This window comes from Sinohyriopsis cumingii, unplaced genomic scaffold (assembly GCF_028554795.1).
Source record: "Sinohyriopsis cumingii isolate HCF-2022 unplaced genomic scaffold, ASM2855479v2 utg001850l, whole genome shotgun sequence".
Lineage (NCBI taxonomy): Eukaryota > Metazoa > Mollusca > Bivalvia > Unionida > Unionidae > Sinohyriopsis > Sinohyriopsis cumingii.
In genome coordinates this window covers 161,165-188,299 of record NW_028316070.1, presented here as the reverse complement: position 1 = coordinate 188,299, position 27,135 = coordinate 161,165, and the positions used below count along the sequence as shown (strand labels likewise).

At 33.5% G+C, this 27,135-nt stretch overlaps 1 protein-coding gene across 1 annotated transcript in view; it reads right to left on the bottom strand.

The window, feature by feature from the left end:
* Window positions 1–579: 579 nt before the first annotated feature.
* The window catches only part of LOC149771451 (dynein axonemal heavy chain 5-like), a gene marked incomplete at both ends in the record, with an annotated part of 186,111 nt that continues 159,555 nt past the window's right edge, over window positions 580–27,135 (bottom strand). The window contains 9 exons of the mRNA XM_089948431.1: window positions 580–812; window positions 2,408–2,488; window positions 3,220–3,360; window positions 10,006–10,020; window positions 15,719–15,941; window positions 16,679–16,824; window positions 20,455–20,705; window positions 21,876–22,016; window positions 24,027–24,230. Coding sequence (XP_089804557.1) covers window positions 580–812; window positions 2,408–2,488; window positions 3,220–3,360; window positions 10,006–10,020; window positions 15,719–15,941; window positions 16,679–16,824; window positions 20,455–20,705; window positions 21,876–22,016; window positions 24,027–24,230 — 1,435 coding nt within the window. The remainder of the gene's footprint in view (window positions 813–2,407; window positions 2,489–3,219; window positions 3,361–10,005; window positions 10,021–15,718; window positions 15,942–16,678; window positions 16,825–20,454; window positions 20,706–21,875; window positions 22,017–24,026; window positions 24,231–27,135) is intronic.

Genomic DNA, 27,135 nt, shown 5'->3' with positions numbered 1-27,135 from the left:
ACAAGTTTAAAGTATCTAAATCCATTATGTATAATTGTACAAAGATACCTTTTCCATTATTTTGTTTTCTTTTCAATTTTTAAAACAATCAAAATTTTCCAGTTGCATTTCCCTTTTATGTACACCCTGTGCTTATTCTTTCTCATAAGAGATGAGCAGGGGAAAGAAAAAGTTTATGAAAATTGGCTATACCGGTTGTATATTATCACTATAAAAATATATATAAAGGGTGGCTGTGCATTATGTATCAATTGAATTATAAACCTGATATACAATTTTTCATACACAAGGAAACTAAATATGGGATTTGTGATAGAAACATAATTTTGTGCCTCATCACCTTGTAGTGCAACTATTAGCACAAAACTCAATATTTGGTGTGAAGTATCAAAAGAAAACATATGGTGCAGATTGTTATTTTAATATAAATTCAAAATTACAGTGCAATCCTTTCCACTCTCCAGAAATGGTGATCAAATACAAAAGGTGTTGAATTAAAATAATTCCTTCCTGAAATAATTGGTGACAAAATCTGCGATACAAGCTTATTCTTAAGACATATTAACTAACTGTTCTCACCTCTTCATCTCTTTCTTTCTGTAATCTCTCATTTTCCTCAATCTCTCGTTTAAGCTCATGAAGGCGTTCCCGTGCAGCTTTCAGGGGACCACACCTTCTTGTGTACTCCACTATAGCAATGGTGTACTGCACCAGAACAGCACAGTCCTCACTTGAGTATTTGGCACCAGCAATTGTTATTCCTTTGGTGGCATTTGGTGATGAGGATCTCTTGACGGCCTTGATTGCCACATCTGAAAAATGAAATGCCTCACTGAGAATTGGTTGACAAATCTGAAATAATGAATATAGGCCTAAAAAATCAGACTGAAACCTGCTGGTAAGCATTGAAAATAAAGCTTACACTATATTTCAAACCTGTAACAGGACTCAGAGGCAACCAGAATGCAGGGTTTGGGCAACCATTTTCACAAAGGAGAATTGTTATTAACAAATCATAACATGGACTAAAGTAAATCTCAGTGTTATAAGCTACATATTAAAGAAATGCCCTCTCAGGGATGCTGAATTTAATTGGGACCACTAAGGAAAGATCCTGTCAGACCAATGGACTACCATATGATTTTGAAATTTTCGTCAGAATCTGGACCAAAATTTGTATGATCCCATTATGGGATTCAGACTGCTTGATAGAACCTTGCCTATTCCTAAGATATCTATCATTATGTAATTTCTGTGATCTCACTCGGGAAAAATGTTTTAGCTTAATGTGAAAAGATGCAAAAATTACCTGTCTTTTTATGAAATAATAGCATGTATTATGTGACAGACTGACACTGTATATATTAAGACTAGAAAAACCTACTGGTACATGTAATAATAGCATGTATTGTGTCACAGACTGACAGAGTACATTTTGAGACTTGAAGGACCTACATGAATTAATAGCATATATTGTGTGACAGACTGACACATTATATATTAAGACTAGAAAGACCTACATGAAATAATAGCATGTATTGTGTGACAGACTGACACAGTATATATTAAGACTAGAAAGACCTACATGAAATAATAGCATGTATTGTGTGACAGACTGACACAGTATATATTAAGACTAGAAAGACCTAAATGAATAAATAGCATGTATTGTGTGACAGACTGATGCAGTATATATTAAGACTAGAAAGACCTACATGAAATAATACCATGTATTGTGTGACAGACTAACAGAGAATATTAGGACTAGAAAGACCAACATGACATTACAGCATGTATTGTGTGACAGACTGACAGTAATTATATTAAGCCTAGAAAGACCTACACAAAATAATAGCGTGTATTGTGTGACAGACTGACAGAGTATATATTGAAATTGAAGGACCTACATGAAATAATAACATGCAGACAGAAGAATCTTCAGTAATCCAATATGTTGAAGCTCAGTGGCATGTGGTTTTTTATTTAGACTTTTGCTCTCTTAAAAATCTGGATGAAAATTGAGACATGTGTCACACAAGGTAAAAAATGCCAAAAGTACCTATCCCTGTTACATGAAACTATGCTATCATATACCCTAAATATTGTCTTGAAGGAAGACATGCTTTGAATGCTAAATGTATAACTAGTCTAATACCTACAAAATGTGTAAGAATAAAGAGAACAGCACTGAATCAACAGTAACACAAATTTTATAAAGAAATCTTAGACTAGGTAAAATCTACTCTTATGGCATAAAGATGTTTACTTTGAAAGATTTTTAAGGTTTTGATTTGATCAATTATTGCATCTACTTTCAGCATAATAATCACAGTGAAATTCATTTGGTATATGCAGTTTTAAACTGGGACTGATTTTAGTTTGGACTGTTTTCCTGTTTATTTATCACCTTGTGCATTTTCCAACAAAGATCCTTCTCCTGTGACTCCCAGTTCTCCATCTTTTCCATGTGCAAGGTAGCTCTCTACAGCTGTACAACAAATGAAATTATGGTATTAATAATTACAAGTAGCACAGACAATACAAAATACATCTGCAGGAGAACTGTTTGTATTAGGTATGTTTATGGCTTACAGTACAACCAATCAATGAATCTGAATGTACCTGGGTGGGTAAAAAGAGCAAAAGTGAAGCTATAGCAAAAAATTTCTTTGGGTCTGTATGACCATGACCTTTCACATCAAGTAACCAAATCACAGCAATGACATAACTGTAGTCCTGGGTTCAATCTCAAATTTTATCATGTGCATGGGTAAATGACTGCCATTCCAGTGTTTGATACTTTCTTAATGTCATTCCAGTGTTTGATATTTTCTTTAGGGCTGTGTATCATTACTGATAATATGTACCATAGGTCTCAATACAACATGTATCCCAATCTTGAACTAATTTTAATCAAAATAACATTAAGCTCTTCACTTTGGCATTATAGTTTTGTACCACCTTAACATAACTTGCATTTAAACATTTAAATAAATGCAAAATGTACTTCGTTATCAAAACTAGTCATACTATAAGAAAACTCGAAGGAAATGGATATGATATAAAACAAAAAAGCAAGATCAGTCAGTAAAAATCTTAAAATTTGGTCCAATTTCATGCATTACTTGGCAACTTTTTAAATTTAGTTCAGATCTGTGATTGTCTGTATTATAGGTGACCCTTGTAAATGTATTTACATATTTATTCATCATCCTTTACCTCTAAGAACATCTTCAGGAAGTCCCTCTTCCCAGGGTACATTATGCAACATGTCTACAAACTTTGTGGTGTCATTCATTGTAAGAAGCATGGTCTTCCATTGGTGGCGGTCAACTCTGTCCCCTGCATCTTTTCCTTTGGCTGACAATAGTATGAATGCATGCATTTGAGTCTGATGGCATGTCAGCACAAAAAGGTTATGCAGTGCCCATTAAACATAAAAGTCTAAAAATGTAAATATAAGGAAATGCACAAACAACTCTAGGAAGATAAACCCTTCCAAAATACATGTAAACATGAAGTAAAAAAAATAAAGATAGAAGGTAAACATGTTAAAATTCTGTAGAATGTATACAAAATAAAAACATAGAAGGTAAACATGTTAAAATTCTGTAGAAGGTATATAAAATAAAATACAAAGATAAAATCAATAAAATCCTTATAATACAGGGTCAAAATTATTTATATAAATTGCATTCACTCAAAAAGTCCAAGATTCTGACAGGTGGTGCACCATCATTAAGTTCTTTAACTGAGTTCTCTTTTTCAAAAAAATTTCTCAAAGGAAGAAAGTCAATATACACTTGACAAGAAAATATTCCACTGACCATGGACATTGACTCTTCAGGAGGTATGTATGAGTCAGGTACTAGTATGTGTGTCCTATACCTGACTGGCCCAGTGCAACATCTTCTCTGAGATTTGTTTACATGAGGGATGCAACCCATAATAATAATGGGTTTTCATATTATGAAGTGTGTGAGTTTTCACTCCACATATTTTGCCAAGTATAAAGAGTATGTATCATATCGGTAACAAATACTAATTAGAAAAAAAAACTATCTGAATATTCTTCTTTAATTGTTCTTTTTTATTTGATAAATATTCTGTGCCAAAAAAGTCACTGAAATCATAAGAATGAATGTTGTGACTTTGAAGAGATGGTGTTTGAAGCCAAAGACATATACTTCTGCAACACAGAATAACCATAGAAATCAAATACTGCAAGTCAAATGGCACAGAAACACAAGACATCTCAGTAGCTAAATTGGTTAAACATATTAGAATAGTCGGTGTAAATAAAGAAGAGTCAATTTCTGGTTCAACCTTCTCAAAAGCTGCTTTAACTAGTGCACAAATGAAATGTAAATTAACGTTATATTATCAAACTTATCAAGGACAAACATAGTCAAATATTATATTTTTACATAAATGTAATTATGATCACTATTCCAAATAAAATATTCCCAACAATTTCAATATTTAATTGCAACTGCCCAACAAGGTTTCCATTTTCTATGAAGATGAATAAAACCAAAAAACAATGCAAATAATTTAAAAAGTATTTCACAACACTGAAGCAGTTTTAAAATTTTTAAGACAAAAATCAATTCATTGTATAAAGGATTCTCATTCTGTTTGTAACGAAAATTTCCATTTTTTTCCCTATTGAAATTGATTTTTTTTCAGGTTAACTTACCACCTTACTGAACGAAATCCAAAATATTTTGGCTCAGAAAATTAGCATTTTTAAAATCAAAAACTTTTGCCATTTTGAGACTCTCACATAACATTTCAATTAGACATATGACTTTGTACTAAATCACAGGATATACTGCTAGAAATAAGTTAATATACCTACTGAAATTCCTTTGAATTTGCATACAAGTCATTTTAATTTACAGAATACAAATGTTCACTGCATATGTTGATATGAACAAGATTTTTAGAAAAGGTTTCTTTTAAATTGTGAAAAGAAGCCATTAAAAATTGCCTTTGTATAAAATGAAGGACTGAATTTTTAAAAATATCCACTGATGATGGTCTTAAGGAAAATGTCCATCATCACTTAACACAGTACAAACACTTATCACAGTACAAACACTTAACACAGTACAAACACTTATCACTAACCAGTTACACTCTTATTATGTAAGTCACTGACACCTGATGCAAGCATGGTACTGACAGGCTTTTTAACCTGGTGTCAGTCTACACAATGAACATAATATTTTTATGATTTAAACCCATTTTATTATCAAGTTTGCATCTTGTGCCTGTGTTAAATGTCAGCTTCTATACTGACATATTCTGGGCTGACAAGTAGGCAAGATGGGCCAAAATAATCAAAAATTGAGATATGCATGAACTACAGCGCACGATATTCTCAAGGTGCAAATTTTCATCTACTCTGTCCAGGAAAGAGTAAGTGGTTAAGGTTTCCTCAGCAATGCCAATTTTTAGGCAGTCTGAACCAAAGCATGAATGGTTTTCCCCAAGCCCGGCTTATGTCTGGTTGTACTCCAATAAAACAATAAACCTGTACTGATGGGTCTGATATCACTATTCATTAGTCATGCAACTGGTGCCGATGTATGTGGCCGCAGCACATCGTAGTAAATTTTTGACTTCTACTAGTATTTCTTATGGCTTTAAAGATATAGTTTGTTGAAGAATCATTTTGGTGATACATACAGAATATTTCTTGATCAATTTTTATGTTTGACAAGTTGTAAATCCACATATCCTTTGCTGTGGCCATTTCAGATTTGGTGGCTATATATTGCTGTTCTCTAGGATGCAGTAACCACTCTGATGTGACTTCTGCTCATTCTATCATTGGAAATATTGATTTACAAAATCCAGGGAGGTTCAAGTGAGTCACATGACCAAAGCAACTGAAATTTTCAAATGAGCAAATGAGAAGTTGCATTTGATTGGTTCCTATATCTGATGGAATGGTCATATGTTGCCACAAAATTCAAAATGACCACAGGAAGTAGGGTTGTGTTTTTCCACATGGATTTACAAGTTATCAAACATAGGATTTGAGTGCGTGTGTGTGATTTGGATTTTTAACGTAGCTTTAACAATTTTTCAGTCATATTGCTATGATGTCTGCAGTGTGGCAGTTTTTAGTGATGTCTAGCACTGGGGCATCATGTTGCAGACATGTAGCGTGATGTCCCACCCAGTCACATTATCCTACCACCAGGCCAACCAGTCCTAACACTAACCACGTAATGCTGAGCGCCAAGTGAGGAAGCTGCTAGTACCATTTTTGTAAGTCTTTGGTATGACTTGGCTGGGGATCGAACCCATGACCTCCCGCATCCAGGGCAGATGCTCTAACCACTAGGCCACCGGAGCAGTCATAGGATTTGACAAGAAAATATTTTGTATATATTGCCAAATCGATCCATCATCGAATCATAACTCAAGAACTTCAAGAAATACTGGCAGATGTCTAAAATTTACTCTGATGTGTAAAGGACAATTTTGTCTGCACCAACAGTATGATTTAATGAATGGGTGACATCAGATTTCAACCTTCTTCCATCAGTATCAATACAGGCTGATTTATTGGACTACTGGTTGGTGCCGTAACATATATGGTACTTTCAATGTAATCCAACTACAGACTGTATATTGAATGCATAGTAAATGCCTGGAGCATGAGAATCTGAACTGAAAATGTGACTGATCAAAAAAAAGCTAAGATATATCAAAATACATATTTGTTAACATTACATATCAGAAAAGGAACTGGGGAAGATAAGCTTTTCATTTTTATCCAACATTTACCAAGATCACACATCACAACTGTGATGACACAGTGTGATGACACAGTGTGAGGCCAGACTGATTTTCTTGTCTTCTGCTTAAAAAAAGTTACTGACATAAAGCAGACCCAAGGGTAAACAGTCTATTTGACTAGTCTGATAACCTGAGCACTTGGATTGACTATACAAATTTGTTTAAAGCAAAAATAAAAAAATTCATCCATACCTTCAAAAGCTTTGGTAAGAATTCCATAAATTTAACTCATGATCACTTCAATTACAACTTACTTGTGGGTTTTTTCCGTCATCAAGTGCTAGCCAAACATTCCTGATTTTTCCACAACTATGATCATTGTTTGGCACAATTAAAGGGATTTCCCAGTCAAGAACAAACCTATTCTTTTACCAACTTCCTGGTAAGATGTACAGAATTTGAAACAGTCATGAAGCAAAAATTAATTTTCTTTCTTTTTAAAGAAACAAAACTTTTATTTACACAGCTCTGATATCATATATCTAATAATATATGCAGCAATCAACTCCTTGGTAAAATGCTTATACACAAAATTTTCCAATATTATTATAAGCAGGCCATTGGCGTATGTGCAATTTATTTACCAGATGGTAGAGGTCAGTTTTAAGAAATTTAATGTCTTTGATCATCAAGAAAAGAAGAAAAAAGACTAAAGGAAAGAATAAAGGAAAGAATAAAGGAAAGAAATAATGTATGTGTTGGAAACAATATCATTCTGATAGCTGTGCTTAAAGGAAAGACATGCTTAGAATGACTTGACTGTATCAACTGTATCCATTTACATGCATAAAGAATACTGGTGTATTTTCACTACACTCATTCACATGAATTCAAAGATGATTCATCTACCGGCCATTACCAAATTAGTACCAACTCTCCTTAACCACCATTACCATAATGAATCAATGCAAAATCAGTACTGCTTCATACAGGGTCTGTACACTATATAATTTCTACACAACTTTGCATGAAATATTTCTTCCCTTCAGAGAATAGGTATCAGTCATTCATTTTTGGGAAAAATAAACTGGCAAATTGGAAACCATGTTTTCTGAAGTAAATTAGTGAAAATCAAAATTCTGCATAATTTTGACAGACTTTGTTTTGGGACTTAGGGACACAATTACATTATGATTTTCAGCCCCTGAAGACAACTCCAAAAATACATGTCTCCCAGAAAATATGTATGTTAAAGTTTTTGTTTCATTTCAATTTAAGTTACTTTTTATCACATTTTAATTATAATCTGTACTTTACACCATACATACTCACTTATAAGACATGTCCAACCACAAACTGTACAGACCCAGATCTGCGGCACATTATGGGCCAGCAGATCTAGGTCTGTGCAGTTATTTTGGGGGTAATCATTTGAACAAACAACACAGAACCTGATCTGCAGGTGCATTATGGGATGGCAGATCCAGATTTTTGTTGCTTGCAGACTGACTTGACTGGTAAGTGAGTACAGACATTATGTTTCCTATCAGGAACTGAAAGCATTAAAATGAGCAATACTACCAACACTTGTATGAGGCAGAACAAATATTTGCCAAGCAATGCTGCACAACAGGAACTAACCATAATTAACTATTACTGGTCATCACAGTTACAAAATCTAACATTATAAATAAAACCAGATGACTAGAAGATCATCAAACTAGATTGAAAACACAAATTTAATGTTGTTTCTCTTCCTCAAAAGTTTGCTAAGCTAGCAAAAAGATCAACATTTTCAATTACATCATGCTTTATACAAGTCTGTATTCAAATAATTATCGAGTTTAAATTTTTCTTATCAATACATAACTATATTAATGGCATGCAAGTAAAAAGACAAACAATTATAAATACATATATAAAATATGAAGCCCATTATGAAACGCCATAAAATATAAATAGAAAATTTGTTCAAATTAAGAAGTACATGATAAACATAATCTAAACATACTGCTTTAGTTAATTACCTTGATTGATTGTAGTGAAGCTTAAAATAAATTATTTGGACAAAAAGGTGTTTTGTACTTAATAGTTGGTTAAGAGTCACTGTTAGCACTACTTTCAATACATAACAATGATTACAGAAGACAAATAATGAAAACAATGAAGGGTATATCAATTAACACATCTGATAAACTAGAATAAGCATGCATGTAATATTTGAAAATCTATTTCTACAGGAAATATTTAAGGGGTTTGACAAACATGTAAAAACATTTCTGCCAAATGAAATTTTGGATTACCTGCATTTAAATTAAAATACTTACAAACAAGGATTATCAAATATTGTCCTAAATTAAATTTCATGCCTAAGAATTTTTATAGCAGGTACCTAGTTTTGTGGTTTTATTTTGTTCTTGGAACCATTATTTTAATGAAATACTCTTTTTTTAATTAGGCTGGCCTAAACAAATGAGGCTACCTTGAAATTGTAGCAAAAAATTTGTTTACTTTACAAAATGTATGTCTTAATTATTTTTGGTATGTCACTTCTGTATTTTTTATGCACAAACATGTGAAGATGAATAAGTACATTAAAATATCAAAAAAGGTAAAGAAATTACAAACAAAATCTTTTGAAAAGATGTCAATCAAATTCATAAAATAATGAAAAAGCAAAATTAAAGTTTATCTAGACTTGTACCCAGACATCCATTTAACTAACTACTGATGTTACATACATACCAGTATTACAATGTATGGCAGAGTCCATATACCTTAATCCTAATTCTAATCAATACTTTTTGTACCCCCAAAATAAATCTAATTTGTAGATATGCTAAATAAGATGAACCGGAAAATATAAATAAGTAAAATAAAAAAATGAATAACTTTTGAATTTGTATTATATTTCCACTTCAATTTTAACACATGCCTTATTGATTTTAATCAGAGCTTATTAAAAATTCAGTTCTTTTCCAAATATAAAATCTTGTATCACAAAAGTCAAATAAAAATTCAAGTTTCTAAAGAATTTTCATATGCCTATAGGTAAACAAGTAATCCAAAAATTATTTTTTTAATGATTGAAATTAATGTTAGATATTCTTCACTAACTGTGATGAACCAAAAAGTAGATATGGTTACACAGTTACATTTTGCATGGCTACAAATGCAAACTGTACATATTCAGCACATCAAATATCAACTAAAGGGTAATACTACAATAACTATGTACACACGTACTACCTCTTGAATCGGCAGCTGTACAGAAAAACATTCAATATTAAACTTAAATATACATATAATATACACACACATTTATATCTTCCATGTTGTCAATAATGTAATGCAACCTGTATGTAGCAAATTCAGATTTAGTAAATAAATGTGAGTACAGTTCTCCCTTGTTATAATGTAAATGTGGAGATCATTAACTGATGCTCACATACTGGAGGGGGGTAATAAACAAAATGCCCCTCAAACATATAATAATAATTTTAGTTGTGTAAATTAATATTATTTTACACCATGGCATATGTGCATTTTATTTTCATAAACAAAAATGTTTTAAAAATTAAATAAAGATATACTTGTACCAGCAATACTTAGCTTTGTTTAGTTTTCTTTCAACTCATATTTTGTCATAAATTTGACAGACAAACTGAAGTACATTGATTTTCACAAACATTTATCAGGTAATGAAAGCTGACAATTCTAATTTTTATTTCATAATTTTGGCCATAGTATCCTTGGTAGTACATGTTACATTCAGAATCACATCATAATGAGGGGCATTATAACTAGGGAAAACTGTATAATTAGTCAAGAACTAAAAATAAGTGAAATAAAACATGTGGCAATGACAGAACAAAATTAAGCATATTTAATATGGAATCCATGCACATAACTGTGTAGGTATGTAGTACTTTCTTGCTATTATTGCATTGCTATATCTTTTCCTGATGCAAATCCCTAGTACAAGAACATTATTGCCTCCTCTAATTAGTAAATAAAGGTCAAGAATAAAATAAAACAATACAATCACTGTCTGATACCTTGTCTAATTCCAATAATTTGAATATTTTCCTTCTTTCACTTGGATTAAGACTAAAGGACAATAGAGCATGGAGGGTGGAATTGTGCAATAATAGCAGGTAAGCATTACATCATTAAAACTAAAAGTTATCCAGAGATCTATGGGGATTGGCAATTCAATCAACCTGTTGGCATTCCTGACTGAATCAGCTGCCTCCATGTAGAACAATTCTTCAAGAAGGAATTTGTTCCAAATGGAAAGATCAATGATGAATCTAGACTTTCCCCTCGCTCATTGAAACTAAGAAAATCTGGGAATAAAATACAGATTTTATGTTCTTCACCCTCTCTAATGTGCCCTCCTAAGAAGGAAGTGCACCTCTTTCTGCAGACATACCAGCTGAACCTGGTTTAAGAGAATGGTGGTCCTTGAAAGAGGGTCCTGGAGGTGAAGCTGGTGGCCCTACCTCATTGTGGAAAGGACCTTATGCATCATCCAAGAGGTCCAACCAAGCTTCTAGTACCTAGTAGTCTACTGTGAAGATGAGGATTTTGCAGGAGAGGGTGTGGCTGCCTAAAAGGCAATTGTCTCCTTCTTCAGGCTCTGTAGACCTCCTCCCAATGTCCCTCCTGCCAACTTGATATGACGATGATGGGGAGAAAGGGGTTTTAAATTAGGACTCATTTTGATTGTTTTCTTGTTAAAGCTATTTAGGAGGGGTTGTCATGGACATTCCTGAATGGGGCATTTCTTCACCTGTGTTGCTTGGCCCAGTACCATGGCCAGAAACAAGTACTGCTGGTCCCTTAAATTCTGAGAGACTTTAGAGATTAGCTTTCAGAATAGTATCTTTGCATCCTGTGGGGATAAAAGGCTTTTACTGTGATCCAGTAAATTCTTGGATTTCTCCAAGGCTGCGTAGCGCTGTTGAATGTGCCATATACACTGACAGACAGAAAGAGGCCATTTAAAAGGGTATGTATGTGAAGCTATGGTAAATAGTATCTGAGTTGGGTCCAGATTCCTGAATCCAAAAGTGGAGGGACCAAGTGGGCAAATGGATCTTATAGCTATTGGCTGAGACAAGACACCAAAAGCAAAGAATACAGGCCAGAAAAGTTCATCAGCTTTCTGGGCTATTCTTGGCTTTTATACAATTTATGAGTGTACTCATATAGCAATTGTGAGGAGCAACAGCAGGTCTGACTTAGGCTGTACCCTGAGAGGATCCCAGTCACCAAAGATCCTGAAGGCTTGGGTCATAGATCTGGCAGAAGTAGGTGGCAAAGTACTTTTACCACCTTATCAGACAGTCAAATCTCTTCCTCTTCCATCATCTGACTGGTGGCTGTGATGAAGAAGGCAAACTCAACTGATAAAAATGCTCTATGGTAGGTTGTTCATGGAACTCCTCTGCATCCACAAAACTAACAGTCTTATAGGGTAAGGCAGGACTACTTCATCTCATCTCAAGTCTGTGAGAAGAGGATTTCCTGCCCAGGGCTTCATAGTCCCATCTCTACTAATGGGCAGAGGTGCAAACTGATATTTGATCCAATTTTCCTGGAGAGAGAAACTGTTGATTCCCTTTCAGTACCAGTGATGGCAAGTGGAGGTTTCCCTCACCTTCCCTCAAAAACAAGGCAGAAAGAGGCAGGACAAAATCTGAGGCATACCCTACCTGCCAATGCATGGAGCCATGGCAAAGCCCACTGGGTGGCTGAAGTCTGCAAGCTCCATAGTGGTGCAACATAAAAAAAGAAGGGTATCGGCCTGATCACTTTATTCAAACCAGTTCTCAAGAATGAAAGTCCATTCCCTATAGGGATTAAAAAGAACAATAAGAAAGTGGGGTTTGTCAAACCAGTCCCTTCCTCTAGATCAGTGGTCAAACTTATTACCTGACCTGAAGACCAATGTCCAACACTTGGTGTATGTTAGTTGGTGCTCGTCACCCAGCAGTCCTTGTTATGTTACCAGCACTCTGTGCTCGGTAATCAGTAACCCCAAGACCAAAAACTAAAGATCATCACCATAGCCATACATAGTGATTGTTGCCTGTCATGCCTTGTGTCAGAATGTCACTTGGGACATAGCATGTAAATGGCGTCTAAAGCTTGGTGTCTAATACTTGGAGACTGGCATTCAGTACCTGGAGACTGGTAACAAACCTTCTATAACTGCTAATATACACATCACTGTGTCCGGTGCACAGTAATGCAATGACTGTTCAGACTGGAGATTCTCTGTTCTAAGATGCTGACCATAATTCCCTTGTGGAATCATGCCAGAAAAAGATATAGCAATGCAGTAATAGCCCGTAATGTATTACTGCTATTCAAAAGATATTCTGAACCAGTTCTTATAACAATAAGAAGAAGAAAAAGAAGAAGAAGAAGAAGAAGAAGAAGAACTTTATTTTATGAGGGTGAATCAGTTAGTACAATATACCATTCTTTTCTGAGACTCTCAGGATACATTAAGTATAAATGCAGAAAGTGTATGATATGCATTGACAGAGAAAATGGAGAGCATGCATTTCAATATCTGAATATTTAAAGTTACAACTGTCCAACAAGATACAATTTTGTTTTGAGCACAGTGTTGATTTGCTTCTATCTAACAGCTATGGGGAGTTCTTTCCATAAAATAGCACCAGATTAAGCAACCGATTTTTTAGACATATTTGTTTTTGGAAATGGAATTCTGCACTGATCATTTATAGTTGATCTCAGTTTAGGTCCTTGGTGTTGTTCTGACTTAAAACGAAACATACCATGCAAATGTTAAAGGCAATGTTCATTCTTAACTTTGAACATTAATAATGACTTGTGGTAGACTAATCTGTATTTAAATTTCAACCATTTCAATTATGAGAATAGAATTTTGCATGGTGTATCAAATGGTAAATCTATGATAATTCTTGCTGCCTTTTTTGAAGTTTGTGGATTGTTTCAGTATTGCTATCAGTTGTATGTCCCCAAATTGTGCAACAGTAGTCCAACTGAGGAAGAATGAATGCATTGCAAAATAATTTCAGATAGTTTGAGTCTGAGTGGTAGATAATTGTTGAACCTCTGTAAAAGATAATTTCTCGAGCTTACAACAGAACAAACACGTTCACTGATAATCTTTGCCTAGTTCCAAGCAACACTGACTTGGCCTTTAGGTTTTTAGGGCATTGATAAACATGTTATTCAATGAGCACGAATTATCAGCTTGATACAAATCTTCACCGAATTGTTTTTTTTAACATTTCATCATTAGAGTTATGCAAAGCAGTATCATCAGCAGAAAGATCAGTTTTTGAATGTCTTACATAATGCGGCAAGTCATTTATAAACAATATGAATAATACACGCCCTAAAATAGATCCCAGTGGAATTCCCTTGTTGGTGGATATAAGTTTTGATTTAATGTTACCCACATCAACATGTTGGTTTCTGTCAGATAACTATTATTTAGACAATGAGATTGATAAATGAGAACATCTGTACTTTTCAAGTTTCCATGTGAGTATTTTATGGTCAACTAAATTAAAAGCCTTTTTAAAATCAAGGTATATAGTTCCAACCAATTCTCCATTGTCTGTAGCCAGCAACTGGTCATAAATGAGCTTTGTAAATGCAGACTGACAGGAGTGTTCTAAATCATGATTGGGATGGCTGAACTAGATGATACTTTTTTTTAAATACAGTAAGCAACCTTGCAAAATTTCTTTTAAATGACAAAATTTCTGAAGAGAATTTCAAGATACTGAATGCTGTACAGCTGAAAGAAGAATCAAGGGAGAAGTAAATGATGTTTTAAACACTGGGATTTGGGTCCTAACTGCAAACACTTGTATTAGAAGGGGAGAAGCTCAACATACGAATTATCTACTAGCACAGAGATTTAGGTCATAACTGGTGGGAACATTCCAATATCCAGATATGGCTCCAATGATTGTATTTTCATACATGTTGCTACTATTTCATAAGTCAATAGTCTGTGGGTCATTTCAGTAAGCCTTGTAGTAAATTCATAAGGGTTGGCAGGTCTAGTATGTTACATATAGCATGATAGCATGAGAAATATCTGAGGAAAGCCCTATTTGGGACAAGCTTTCATTATATGAAACTAAAATGTATGTATCTCTAGGTTCTACCAAAATGATTTTGTCATTTAATATATCAAAGTCTACATATTAAAATTAATAGTCTATAATTCAAACTTGTAAGATACCTCCATTATGAAACTTCATGCAAGATTCAGATATTTTAGAATTCACACTAATCTGAAACTTAGTGTTGAAGCTGCCCATTTTCTTTCAAAATGAAGTTAAAAATAAGACGACAATCACATTCTTTAAGCTCATGCCAATTAAAAGTGATCATCTTACTGCCCAAAACAACCTAGATTATTAAGTTTGGCTCTTATATTTGTAGGCTATGCCAGGATTGTGGACTAAAAATAATAATAATTACATTCAGTGACAATTACTTTCCTAAAATTGTGTTCAAATGCTTTTTCTGGCTTTTTATTGGGTCTATTATGCTTAAATGGTAGAACAGTTGAGCACAAATCATCGGATCAACACTCTAGAAGAATCTGACAACTTTCAGTTATTCATGGGTAGATAGTTGTAAGTACCACACTGGTCCTTTTACAACTTTCATCATGTCTGCATCATGAGCAACATACTAGAAACCAACCTAGCTCATTTGCATGTTATTTTATCTGCCCAGAAATATGGCTCCTTTTTACATTTCCCCTTTTTTCTTAAATAAGGTTCACAGTTTTTGTTATTAATCTTGATTAAGAGGGCCACAAAATCATGTCATGCTCTTATCTTAATTTTCCTTTGCTTAATTTTCAGTTTTCTTTTATGAAGCAATGCAGTTTTAAAGTGTTATTTGGATCATGGCATTAAACATTACTTACATTTCCTGATGATTTTGGTGCCACTAGAACTAGACGACATGCGACTCGACATGTCATCCTTTCCCACAGGTTCTCGAACATCCATGATGCGCTGGGATGGTAGACGTTTACCAATCAGGAGCATCACCATCTCCATCACTTGACCCACCGTATAAGGAGGACTGGCAAACCCTTTGAGGCGCTCTACACACTGACGATCCACTTTACCTTTCCAGAACAAAACCTACAACATAGATCTGATAGCTCTATTTGCAAATAGTCCTGAATTTCAAATACATCACAAATATGAAATTATTATTTATGTCCAAAATATAACAAAGACTCAACAACAATGGCATAAATACTGAATTAATAACTTAAACATCTTAACAAGAAAAGATGGAAGAAAATTAAACCATGTTTATTGACAAATGATTCAGGTGGAGGAAAGTAGACTGTATAAACTAATTTAGTAGAATTCTGAAACAGTAATATTGAAAACTGTATAGGGCACATGCAAAATAAGCCAACAAATATTATAAAAGGAGGAAGAAAATTAGGCTACTGCCACAAATAATATAATCGAAGGAAGAAAATTGGCCTCCCTGCCAATTATATATTTTGAGTGACTCTGGTGTCTTAGACTATTGCCTTTGTGACCAAATAAATGTGTCTAATAATAACAAAAAAAGATTAACATTGAACTAGAAACTGATATAACTATGTCTTTCAAATTAATTATGTTACTGAGTGGAAATAATGAAACAAAACACCATCCACCACCCCAAGCTTGATGAAGATTGACTTATGGTATAATGACATTGAGATCACTTAATGGTTCTTTGTGAAATCTATCACAGGACCATGTGTCATCTTCCTGGCAGTCCATGAATCTCCTGGGATCAAGCAAAAATTCCAGGTCTCCTGATACACAGGTATACAAGTAACTAGTTAGTTGCAAACAAATAATTGCCCAGTTACCTGTTCCTTGGCATATTCTAGCTGTTTTAAGCATTCCTCAACATTTTTCTGAGCCTGAGCATGTTCCTCCTTGGCCTGGACCTGTCGAGTTTTCAAGGTGGCCTCCCTCATCTTGTCAAACTCCTTATCATAGTCATCATATTCCTCTGAAAAGGTAAAAAATACAAAGAAAAGATAACACAGTATAAAAAACTGAGTGTATGCACTTCCAAGATGCAGAATATATTAATCCAAATGGTCTGAGGAAAAAGTGCATAACACAGAAAGGTACTAGTTTAGATTCAGACATCCTTGGGGCCAGCATGAATATTGCTTTCAATATCTGAGCATAATAGATCGATGACAGAAGCAACAAGAACATTGTAATACGGTACTAAATTGTCAAGAAAGTAGAAAGTGGCACAATTATTGTGTTACACCTTTGCAGTACTATTTCAGAGTGGTAATATTACCAAAAAGAAATATCAGCATGCAGGGCTGACAAAAAAAATTTTCAACCACTTACCTAAGACTTGTGGTTTCAGAAAACTGACATAACCCACCTGTATTTTCACTTGTCCCAAAATTTCAATCTTTTGCCTTGGTTCCATGAGATTTATTGTGATCAATATTAAAAACAAATGAAACATTGTACAACATATTTATTTCTTCAATGGATTTAATTTGTTAGTTTCTGTTATTGTCAAAGTATCTTAATACACTGATTCTTGCTCTGATATTGTAGCATCAGTATTTCTATCAACAAGAACGGAATGGAATTTACCGGAATTCAGACATTTTCTATCATTTTCTGTCAAGTGATCGAGTAAAAAAAATTGTTTTCCATATTGGGCTACAGTGCAGGCCATGTTAAAATGGGCTCTCATTTTATTTGTTTTTCATTTCATTGTCATTTAGTTTTAAAATGACTTTGCCTAGTGGAGTGTTATCAACTCTAACTTCAAGGATTTTCTGCATATGCTTGCTAGTGTCATGCATATACTGTGCTGCATCAGCTGTATGAGGTCAAAAACCATCTCATGAGACTTGCTTGGTTATCATGAATTTGTCAGTTCTGTTGACAAATACACAGATTGAATTTTCAACTTGTACCAGTTTGGGATATTGTTTGCGATGACTGCAAAGCATCTTTCCTTCAGAGTTGATGAATTTAAGCAATGATAGCTATTAAACTAATGGGCTGTAAATTATTTCATTGACTGTTACTTGTGTCATATCATACAATGTTTGCTGCAACAGAGTCTGGCTTATGTCTATTTGGAGAAATAGTTGCCTCCAACTCAGTGGCAGTCATGCATTTTATCCATCAACTTTCATGTGAATTTTCCTTCTCTGAGACATCCTTATTACCTTCATTGTGAAAATAATTTAGTAAACTCATTTTATGCAAATATCAAACATCACCTTTTTTGATAACTACTTCTACTAAAGTTATTATAACATATATTTTGTAGTCTGAAAGCAAACAGACTGCTCCCACAATGTAACTGGTTCACTTTAAACACAAAAACCACACATTAAAGTCGATCCTCTGTATAACTAAAAAAATAAACATATTACTACATTTAACCAGTTCAGAAAGGAAATGGACACTTGTGTTCATAAAGTGCCTTTCATTAATTTCACTGCATTAATTTGACTGATTGAAATCAAAGGCTGATCCACAAATGAGTATCTGTGTTGAGTAAACATAATAATAAAGCACTGCTAATTAATCATGTCAGATAGGTTGCTAGAAGTGCTTTGATTGGCTGATAATATGGTTGCTTAGCATTAGTTATCAATAACCACTTACTGTAGTATCAGAAGATGTGAATGAATAATGGAGGTTGATTCAAGTATTTTGAATGCCCAGGAGGCACAAATTGCCAGATAAAGGTAGATAAAGTGATTAAAGTATGAAAATTAGCCTTGCCTGACTCATTTTAAGATAGGAAAAAAGCACTTGTCCCAGACTAGTGCCCTGGAAAATTTGACTTGTCCAACTTCAGTCCTCACATGGCTGGCATCTACCCAAAATGCCAAAATAAGCCAAATGCAAGGAACAGTTGGTGAAAAAATCTCAATAAGTTGTGCGCTTTCTGTCAAAATATCTTCAAATTCTGTTGTCTTATTATGAACAAGCTTGTCTAAAAGTCCCCCGCCCCATTTTCAACCATATCTGGTGCAAAATCATTATTATTTGTTTAAAATTTAAAAGATTTCATAACCAGGATTCTTTCTGTTAAATTTTATCAAAATATGCAGAAAAGATTTTGTGAGGACACATTTACAGACTTTTCTATTTTTAGTAACAACAGCCATAGTGGACAGGAGATTAGCATACATTTTTTTTACACATTCAAAAGACCTTTATACAAAGATACAACTGTCAAAATTTATCTGATTCTTTTGGGAACTTATTTAGAAATGGTCAACAGGTTTGTACATATTTTTAGCAATAGTGGCCATACTAGATTGTGGATTGTGCAAACTTGAAGGCTTCCATCCCAGAATGTTTTCTGCAAAATTGAATCTATATTTATGACCAGATTTGAAATAATCATTTTAAGACATTTTATTGTAAGTATCAGTGTCATATTTGATGTTTTGGCATCACTTGTGCTAACTTGAAAGGCCTACAATGACAGATCACTTCTATCAAATCATATTCTGTTCATCAACTCTGGAGAAGAAACTTGTTTAAAGGTTTTCTACTTTACTAATGGTGGCCATATTTGTGGCAGATTGGATTCATTTGTGAAGACCTTAAAGGCTTTATTCAATATGCTTTATGTCAAATTTGGTCAAATTCTGTTGAATGGTTTTTGAAAATATATAATTAAAAGGTTTATATTTTTAGCAATGGCGACATTATTCATAAGCTGGATGAAAATCATTTGTAAAAATCAACACGGTCCATATGTCAGGATGCTTGCTGGCAAAGTAGGTCCATTTCTGTTGAACAGTCTTTGATAAGAAGCAAATTAAACATTTTTATATTTTTAGAATGATGGTTATATTTGACATTAAATTTGCACTATCTTCAAATCTGGAAGGCTTTCATCCCATGATGCTTTCTGTTAAGTTGAAGAATGTGCTTTCAGAGCAGAAATCATTCAACAGTTTTCATATTAGTAACTGTGATCATTTTGATGGTAGATCATCTTTACGCAATTTTAAAGACCTTCATCAGAGGATGTCTCTTAAATTTAGTAAAATTCTAAGGGGTGATTTGTGATGGAAGTTGATTGAAAGTTGTAAAGTTTCAGTAACAGTGGCTGTATCTAATGAAGGATGACCATTATCTGTAAATCTGCAAAGCATGTAAGCTAGGCTTCCCCTCCTATCAAAAGTGGTTCAAACTGGAAAAATCGTTTTTGAAAAGAAAGTAAAAATAGCAAATATTGATGACACAGGGTCATACCTTAAGTACATTTGGTCTTATGGTCAAGTGAACTAAAAAGAAGGAATACAGTGTAAGAATAACGCTACATAATACTTGACTAGCTCTTGGTCAATTCTTTTGAATCGCCAGAAAAAAATCTTACTTTCAAATTTCCAACTGTAAATAAATTTCACTCGTCTCATGGAAGAAATCTGAAGGGTACTGAATGAAAAAATCAAAATTATGGTATGCACAAAATTCACATTTTAATTTGTTAGAATGTATCTAAATATTAATAAGCACTGGTGATCACTGAGACAGATCCTCCAATGGCATTCATTCAAATCTTTACTGCATATATTGACATATCATTAAGATCTAATCTGAATCATCTAGAACACTAACATACCTTGATGAAGTAATTCATCCTCTACATCTTGCTCAGTTGCCATCTCATTGAGGTGGAGGTATGCATCCAAGGAGGTACTCAGTCCAACCTTTGCTTTCAGTTTCTCAAGGATTGTGGCTTCATCTGTCAATTTCTTCAGCAACTCCTCAGTTGTAACTTTGGCGTCATGAAATGATATTGTCTCTGTTTTTATTAGTTTCTTCATGGATTTAGCATCTGCTCGTGTTCTTTCCAAAGTGGCAATAACTTTCCTGTGATAGACAAAATTAACTGAGTAAATCACACTTAAATCACAATAACAAAACACTTGATTTATGCCATAGATGTGCTCCTGAGATTTTAGCATAATTTGAAATCAGTGTAAACTGAATGTAACTGTGCTCTCTCAGTACGTGATAAGATGTGTATGCATGCACATGTGAGCTGCACATGAGTCACTGCATATGGCTCCAGTAATGGGGTAAAAATGAGCACTGAGGCACAAATTAAATGTCAATTCTTTATTATAAATGGTGTTAAAATGAAAGCACATAAATCAAATTGGCATATAGCAGCATCAGCTGTACATATTGATCCTTACAAATGCATAACAAGTGACTGATTAAATTATTGAATTTAAAACAATATCTGTGTTTTTATGGCTCAAAAAATCAACCTACAGTAAAAATCATAAATAAAAGTCTGTATGTGGTGTAGGAAATCTTACTTCCTAAGTTAAAACTGTCATTACCCTATCTACTTATAGCAAAAGCATGGTATATCAATTGCTCATGTCGATATATGTCAACAGATTATTTTTAGCATCTGATGAAATTCTATTAAATTTTTTGGAGATTACTGAGAATGCAGGGTGATACAAGGAAGAAATTATTACTATTTGGTGCATGGGTATTAACAATTACTGTTGTACTGTCCCACAAAAAAGAAGAATTGGATAGCAGAGTTGCTTCCTGAGAAGGTCATTACTTTATGACTGTTGTGTATAAAGTACTGAATGCAAACTAATCTTGGCTTACAAGGAATAGATGGAAAACAGGTGGGCTTTGCCATCAACAGATGCCTTTCAAGTTATTAAATGTAAAAAGCCTGTTAAATGAAGAAGAGGGATTCAAACCATCCAAACATTTACAGCAAACAAATGCTACCCCACCTGCAGAGAAAACAGAATCAAATCAGTTTCTTCTAACTTCACAATTAGCATCGTTTTATTAACACAAAGTGATTCATGTTGAGAGATTTGTACAATTCATTGATACTAAATTCTTATTTGGTCAATATACATTTCAAAAGAAGAACAAAATAATAAAGGAAAGTAAATACTCTACTTCCATAAGATCTCAAAAAATGATAAAATGAGGCTTGCTAGTTACTTCTAAATGATATGAAAATTATGGATTGTAAACAATATTTTATAAACTCACTTTAGCTGTTCCACACTTTCTGTTCTTTCTTGGGATTTCTTGTGGTACAGGTATCGGAAACATTCCATAAGCCTCCTGTATGTTGTGGGACCCACATACACCTCATTCTTGGCTGACACACCCTGCTTCTTGTGATGCAGCCTGAATAATTGATAGATAACAAATATGAGTGCCATATTTTCTTATGAACAGTGTAGACTGAGACTGATCAGGACTCAAGCTTATGACTTGAATTCAGTGACCTGATTGGCTGAAATTTAAGTCTGAATTAAAATTAAGCAATCAGATGCCTTAAGTCTAGAAATAACTTTAAAATTGGTGAAACTAAGGTGAACACTGTTGGTTCCACATATGATTTCCACCCCAACAGAAGATTTAAATCTATAATGTTCACAGTTAGATGGTAAATATACCCATGTGGACAAGCTTGAAAATAGTGCAGCAATGCCAAGATGAAAAAGATGCCTAAATGTGATCTTAAAGAAATTATAGATCTAATCCATACTTTATTTAAATCAGGTGCAGTTAGTTTTATGTATCTATGAATAATATGCACCAAACTACAAACATCCACAAGTGCAGAATGCACTGGTCAATCAGGTTTGCACTATTCACTTGTAATCTACATGGTTATGGCTGGTGTATCCTTCCAGTTTTCTGATAAAATATTTACCATATTAAAAATAATAACTGCAAACACTGGTACCTGAAGAGCTCACATATTTTGATTCAGTAGATACATTTAGATCAGTTAGACATAAGATGTAGCAAATGATGTTAAACATGAAAATACCTGAAGTTATTGTAGGTAAATATTTTCAAGATAAAATGATTATAATTGGTACAAGAATATAATTTCACTAATTCATCCATTAAATTTGTGCAAATGAAAACCTAATATCAGGCATAACCCTAATACCATGCAAAAAATTACCCACAATGCCATGTAAAGATCATGCCTATTTGTACTGGAATTTCTGTTGCATCATTTTTCGTCTGCTAAAAACTGGAAAATTTAAATTCATTTACATGTTCAAAATCATAGAGTTCTTTTGTTGACAAATTCTGTAGTTGCTTTAATTTGTTTAAGTAGTTTTTCAGAAAACTGGAGGGACATTCCTACAACACCATGCTGAACTGGACTGGTGAACTAACATTTTTGATCCTGATTTGCCACTGTACTATGTAATGATATATCTGGGTTGATGCTGTTTGAAGTGCGTTGTACATGATTAAATATGGTACTAATCAACAGTGAATGTAAGGTGGTTGAGGAGGTAATGACACATCAGCACCACGTAAAAATAAGACTGGACAAACATAAAGATCAAAGCTGCTAAACACTTGATAAAAATAAACACTTCAAAATAAAAGTAAACATTTATTTCTGAAAGATAAAAGATAAAAGTCAAAATGTACATATGTCTGACACAGTCAATAAAATAAATGGTAAATATAAAAAAGTCAAAATCCTTAAAATATAGGTCAATATTTTGTGATATAAGCATCATTCTCTTTGAAAGTCCTTAATTCTGTTTTGTGGTACATCTTTAAAAATATTGTTCATTGACTCAAAATAAAATATTTTTATTTCACAGAGTTAGATCTATATGCAAAACAAGAATGTTGTTGTTGTTGTTGTTGGGTTTAATGCCATTTTTCAGTACACGATAGGCTATACAAGGCGGCCAGTATTAATGGTGGAGGAAGAACCCGGGAAAACCCCAGAAAGAACCACCGACCCACGAGAAGCTACTGGCAAGCTTTCTCACATACCCACATTGGCTGAATCCGAGACTCGAACCGGCGCAGACAGAGGTGAGATGGCAGTGATCCGTAACGGACAGCGCTTTAGACCACTCGGCCACTTAGGGCCCCCCAAAACAAGAATGTGATTTACTGTCAACTTACACTGGGAATGGACACACTTGGATCATGGTTCCATATAATGTATATGACTAAAAGGATTAAAGTTTCACACAATTTTCTTATACTTTAATCCCTGCTATGCAGTTTCACCTATAATACTTCAAATCAATTAAATTAAATTTACCATATACATATTGCTCTGCAATATTTCTGAACTCAATATTTTCTTATGATCATCCAAACAAGCTTCACTAATTATTTTTAATTCTTCTATTAACTCACCTAATTCTGTCATGAAGGATGACTTTGGAGTAGGGTAGATTGGGGACTTTCACTGTGGATACTTTCAACTGGTCCTTCTTCTTTTCATGCTGTGTGATGGAAGACAGGGTAATCTCTGGATTGAGATCTCCAGCCCAAGGCATCTGACGACAATCTCGAAGAACAAAACTATGGATATTGGCCAGGCATAAAGTGATACTATCACTGAAAATAGAAAGACCATTCTTATCTTAACAAGTTTACAACATGGACTTCTGAGTTGTTTGGTACCAATTGATCACTAACTTGTAAAATCACACTGGTTATGATTCTTTGAAAATTTCAAAAAATTTCATTAGCTTATTACTGAGGTACGGTAATATACAGAGGAAGAACAGCTGACTTTTAATAGGGAAGATGATGTATCAAAAACTGCTAGTGGTACATACATGGTAAGCCCAGTATAACTCAAATTTAGACATAACATGGCAAAGCCATGGCTCCTTATTTATTGTCTTCGATGCCCATTGTTCCCAAACACTATTTAATATATTAACCAAGTTGACAAAATGATAAAATAATTCAGTTTCAGAAACTTACAGTTTACACATCACTAACTATATTCTTATACAACAATGATTAATTTGCATAAATCCTGGGTTATCCCAGTTGTTATAGATACTAGCAGGTAGTAAAACCATTACTATATGTTTAACTGGAATTTTGTTTAACCTCCATTCCACCCCATATTTATGACTTTCACTTTACAATAATTTAGTACATAATGCAATCAACAATTATAGACCAAACTAATGTGTTATAGCAAAATTTTCCTGAAATAATAATTTAAAATAATTTAGTATTCAGAAATGTACAAAATACGTATACCTTATTTACCATATATATTGGGACAGTATATTTGTTGGGATACCATAAATTAATTTTTTAAGTAATTCTTTTTGTGCACTGTATTTTCTGGGACACAGTTTGTTTTAGCCATAAGTTGCATTACACTTTTAAAATCATTCAAATATTACATCTCAGAAAAAGCAATAAAATTTTACTTTAAAAAATAGTTAAACTGAGTACTTGAGATTAAACTCTTAAATTCAACTACAGCATCAGCTCATCAACCCAACCCTTCTCCTGCACATGTACAATCCATCCTTTTGGTGCATGAATACTTTTTAGCTCCCTCACACCACGAAAAATCAACATTGGAGGCAACACATCAACTGCTATGGAAACAGCAAGGACTAAAGTTAGATTTTTTTAAATCTGCACTTTTAACCACCTTCTTATTGACAGTCTGTCTAGGAATGAAATCAAAGTACACTGGAGATTCATACAAGATATTAATCATATTGTCAGCAAAATTATCTTCTTCTCTTCTGGCCTTCATGCATCCATCAAATGATTATTTTTCACCTCCAAATCTTCTAGAAGAAACTGTGTCATCGATCTCCATGCACAAAGTACTAAATTGTGTAACTTTAAAAATTGTTCCAGTGTGTGTGTGTGTGTCTATATATATATATATATATATATATATATATATATATATATATATATATATCTGCACACATAAAAGAATCCAAAGTTGCCTGCCGGGGTTGGCTTGCTTTGTAATAAAATAACCTTTTATTTGATATCCTAAGTTCAAACAACAAGTTTATTGCTTGCCACCAGGTGTGTTGATTCAACACCTAGGCTTCTGTAATCATAATTGATACAAATGGGCACTGATGTTTGCAGGGTAAATAGTATGCATCACATTAACTTGCTATAATAATTACTTTCTGTAATCCATGCAAGAAAAAAGTTAATATATTTTGTAATAATGATGGGGGTGGTGGAGATATTATTAGACTGTAAACCAGGATATAATATACTCTTGGTAATTTTGCAGATTACACTATGTCATACATAAATGGCAGTGCCTTCAAGCAATGGGTTGGTATTTCACTCTCTCTCTCTCTGGTTTGTGATTTTGTTGGATCCACTTTTCAGCTGACACATACAAACCTTTGTGGATAATGAACATGATTCATACCTCTATATTCATGCCAATGACCAATGTGTATTGTTAACTGATAAAAGCGACACACACTATGGATGCATACATTACATATACTGAGTTTGTGGATATATTTCTGTCTTTAATAAATTATTTATGAAGAACAAAAATGTTACAACAGTACAAGGTTAGTTTCTTTCATTTTATAATCAAATAAGCATTTTATTTATCTATTTTATGGTAGAATGCAGTGTGGGAGGTGCATACTGAACTCAATTTATTTTGTTTCCTAAGTCTTGGGACATATGATCTAGGTGTAAAAATTTCAGCATAAGTTCTGGGACAGGAAAAAGTTAATTATATTATTGTGTCCAAATATATATGGTAAATACGGTACATTATCTTCATTTTGTATATCTGATTTAATTTATATTTAATTGTTTGTTTCTTGGTTTTAAAACAAATTGTATTCTTTTATTCTATCATATGCTATTGTAATGTAATTTTATTTAATGAAGATGATATTTTCCAGAAATTCAGTTCATTTTTTCAAAAACCTAATTTTAGGAACTTTGTATCTAATGCTGACCTAGTTCCTGTCCTTAATTCATGACTTGAAAAAAAAACTTTGTAAAAAAATATAGTATTCTTTCTTAGTGTGGGATTCATAGAGTGAAATCGAGGCCATACTTTAAGTATATGACACATAACATGTAGCAATTATTTTGAAACTGGTTTTTCTAGTGGACTGACCTTCATCCACGTGTCTGTTTTGCACAGTAGCCAGATTTAACAATGATGTAGTGAGAAATAATTTCAGTCTTACTTTAACCCTGGAGACATTCAGGTTTTTTTTTGTTGTGACCAGTTTAATTTTTAATTTTTCTTCACATTTTTTGGATTCTAAGAGATTATTTTCTCTGGAAATACTTGTGTTTAAAATTAATTCTTCAACAAGGACAGTTATCGAAATTTGCAGAATTCAAACACTGGAATATTATTTAATGTGACTCAACAAAGAACTGTTGACAAATCAATACTATACAGACTATAGCATAAATCAATGCCTTCCATTTTGGATTTCGTTCTGATTCAAACTCAGATTCATTAGAA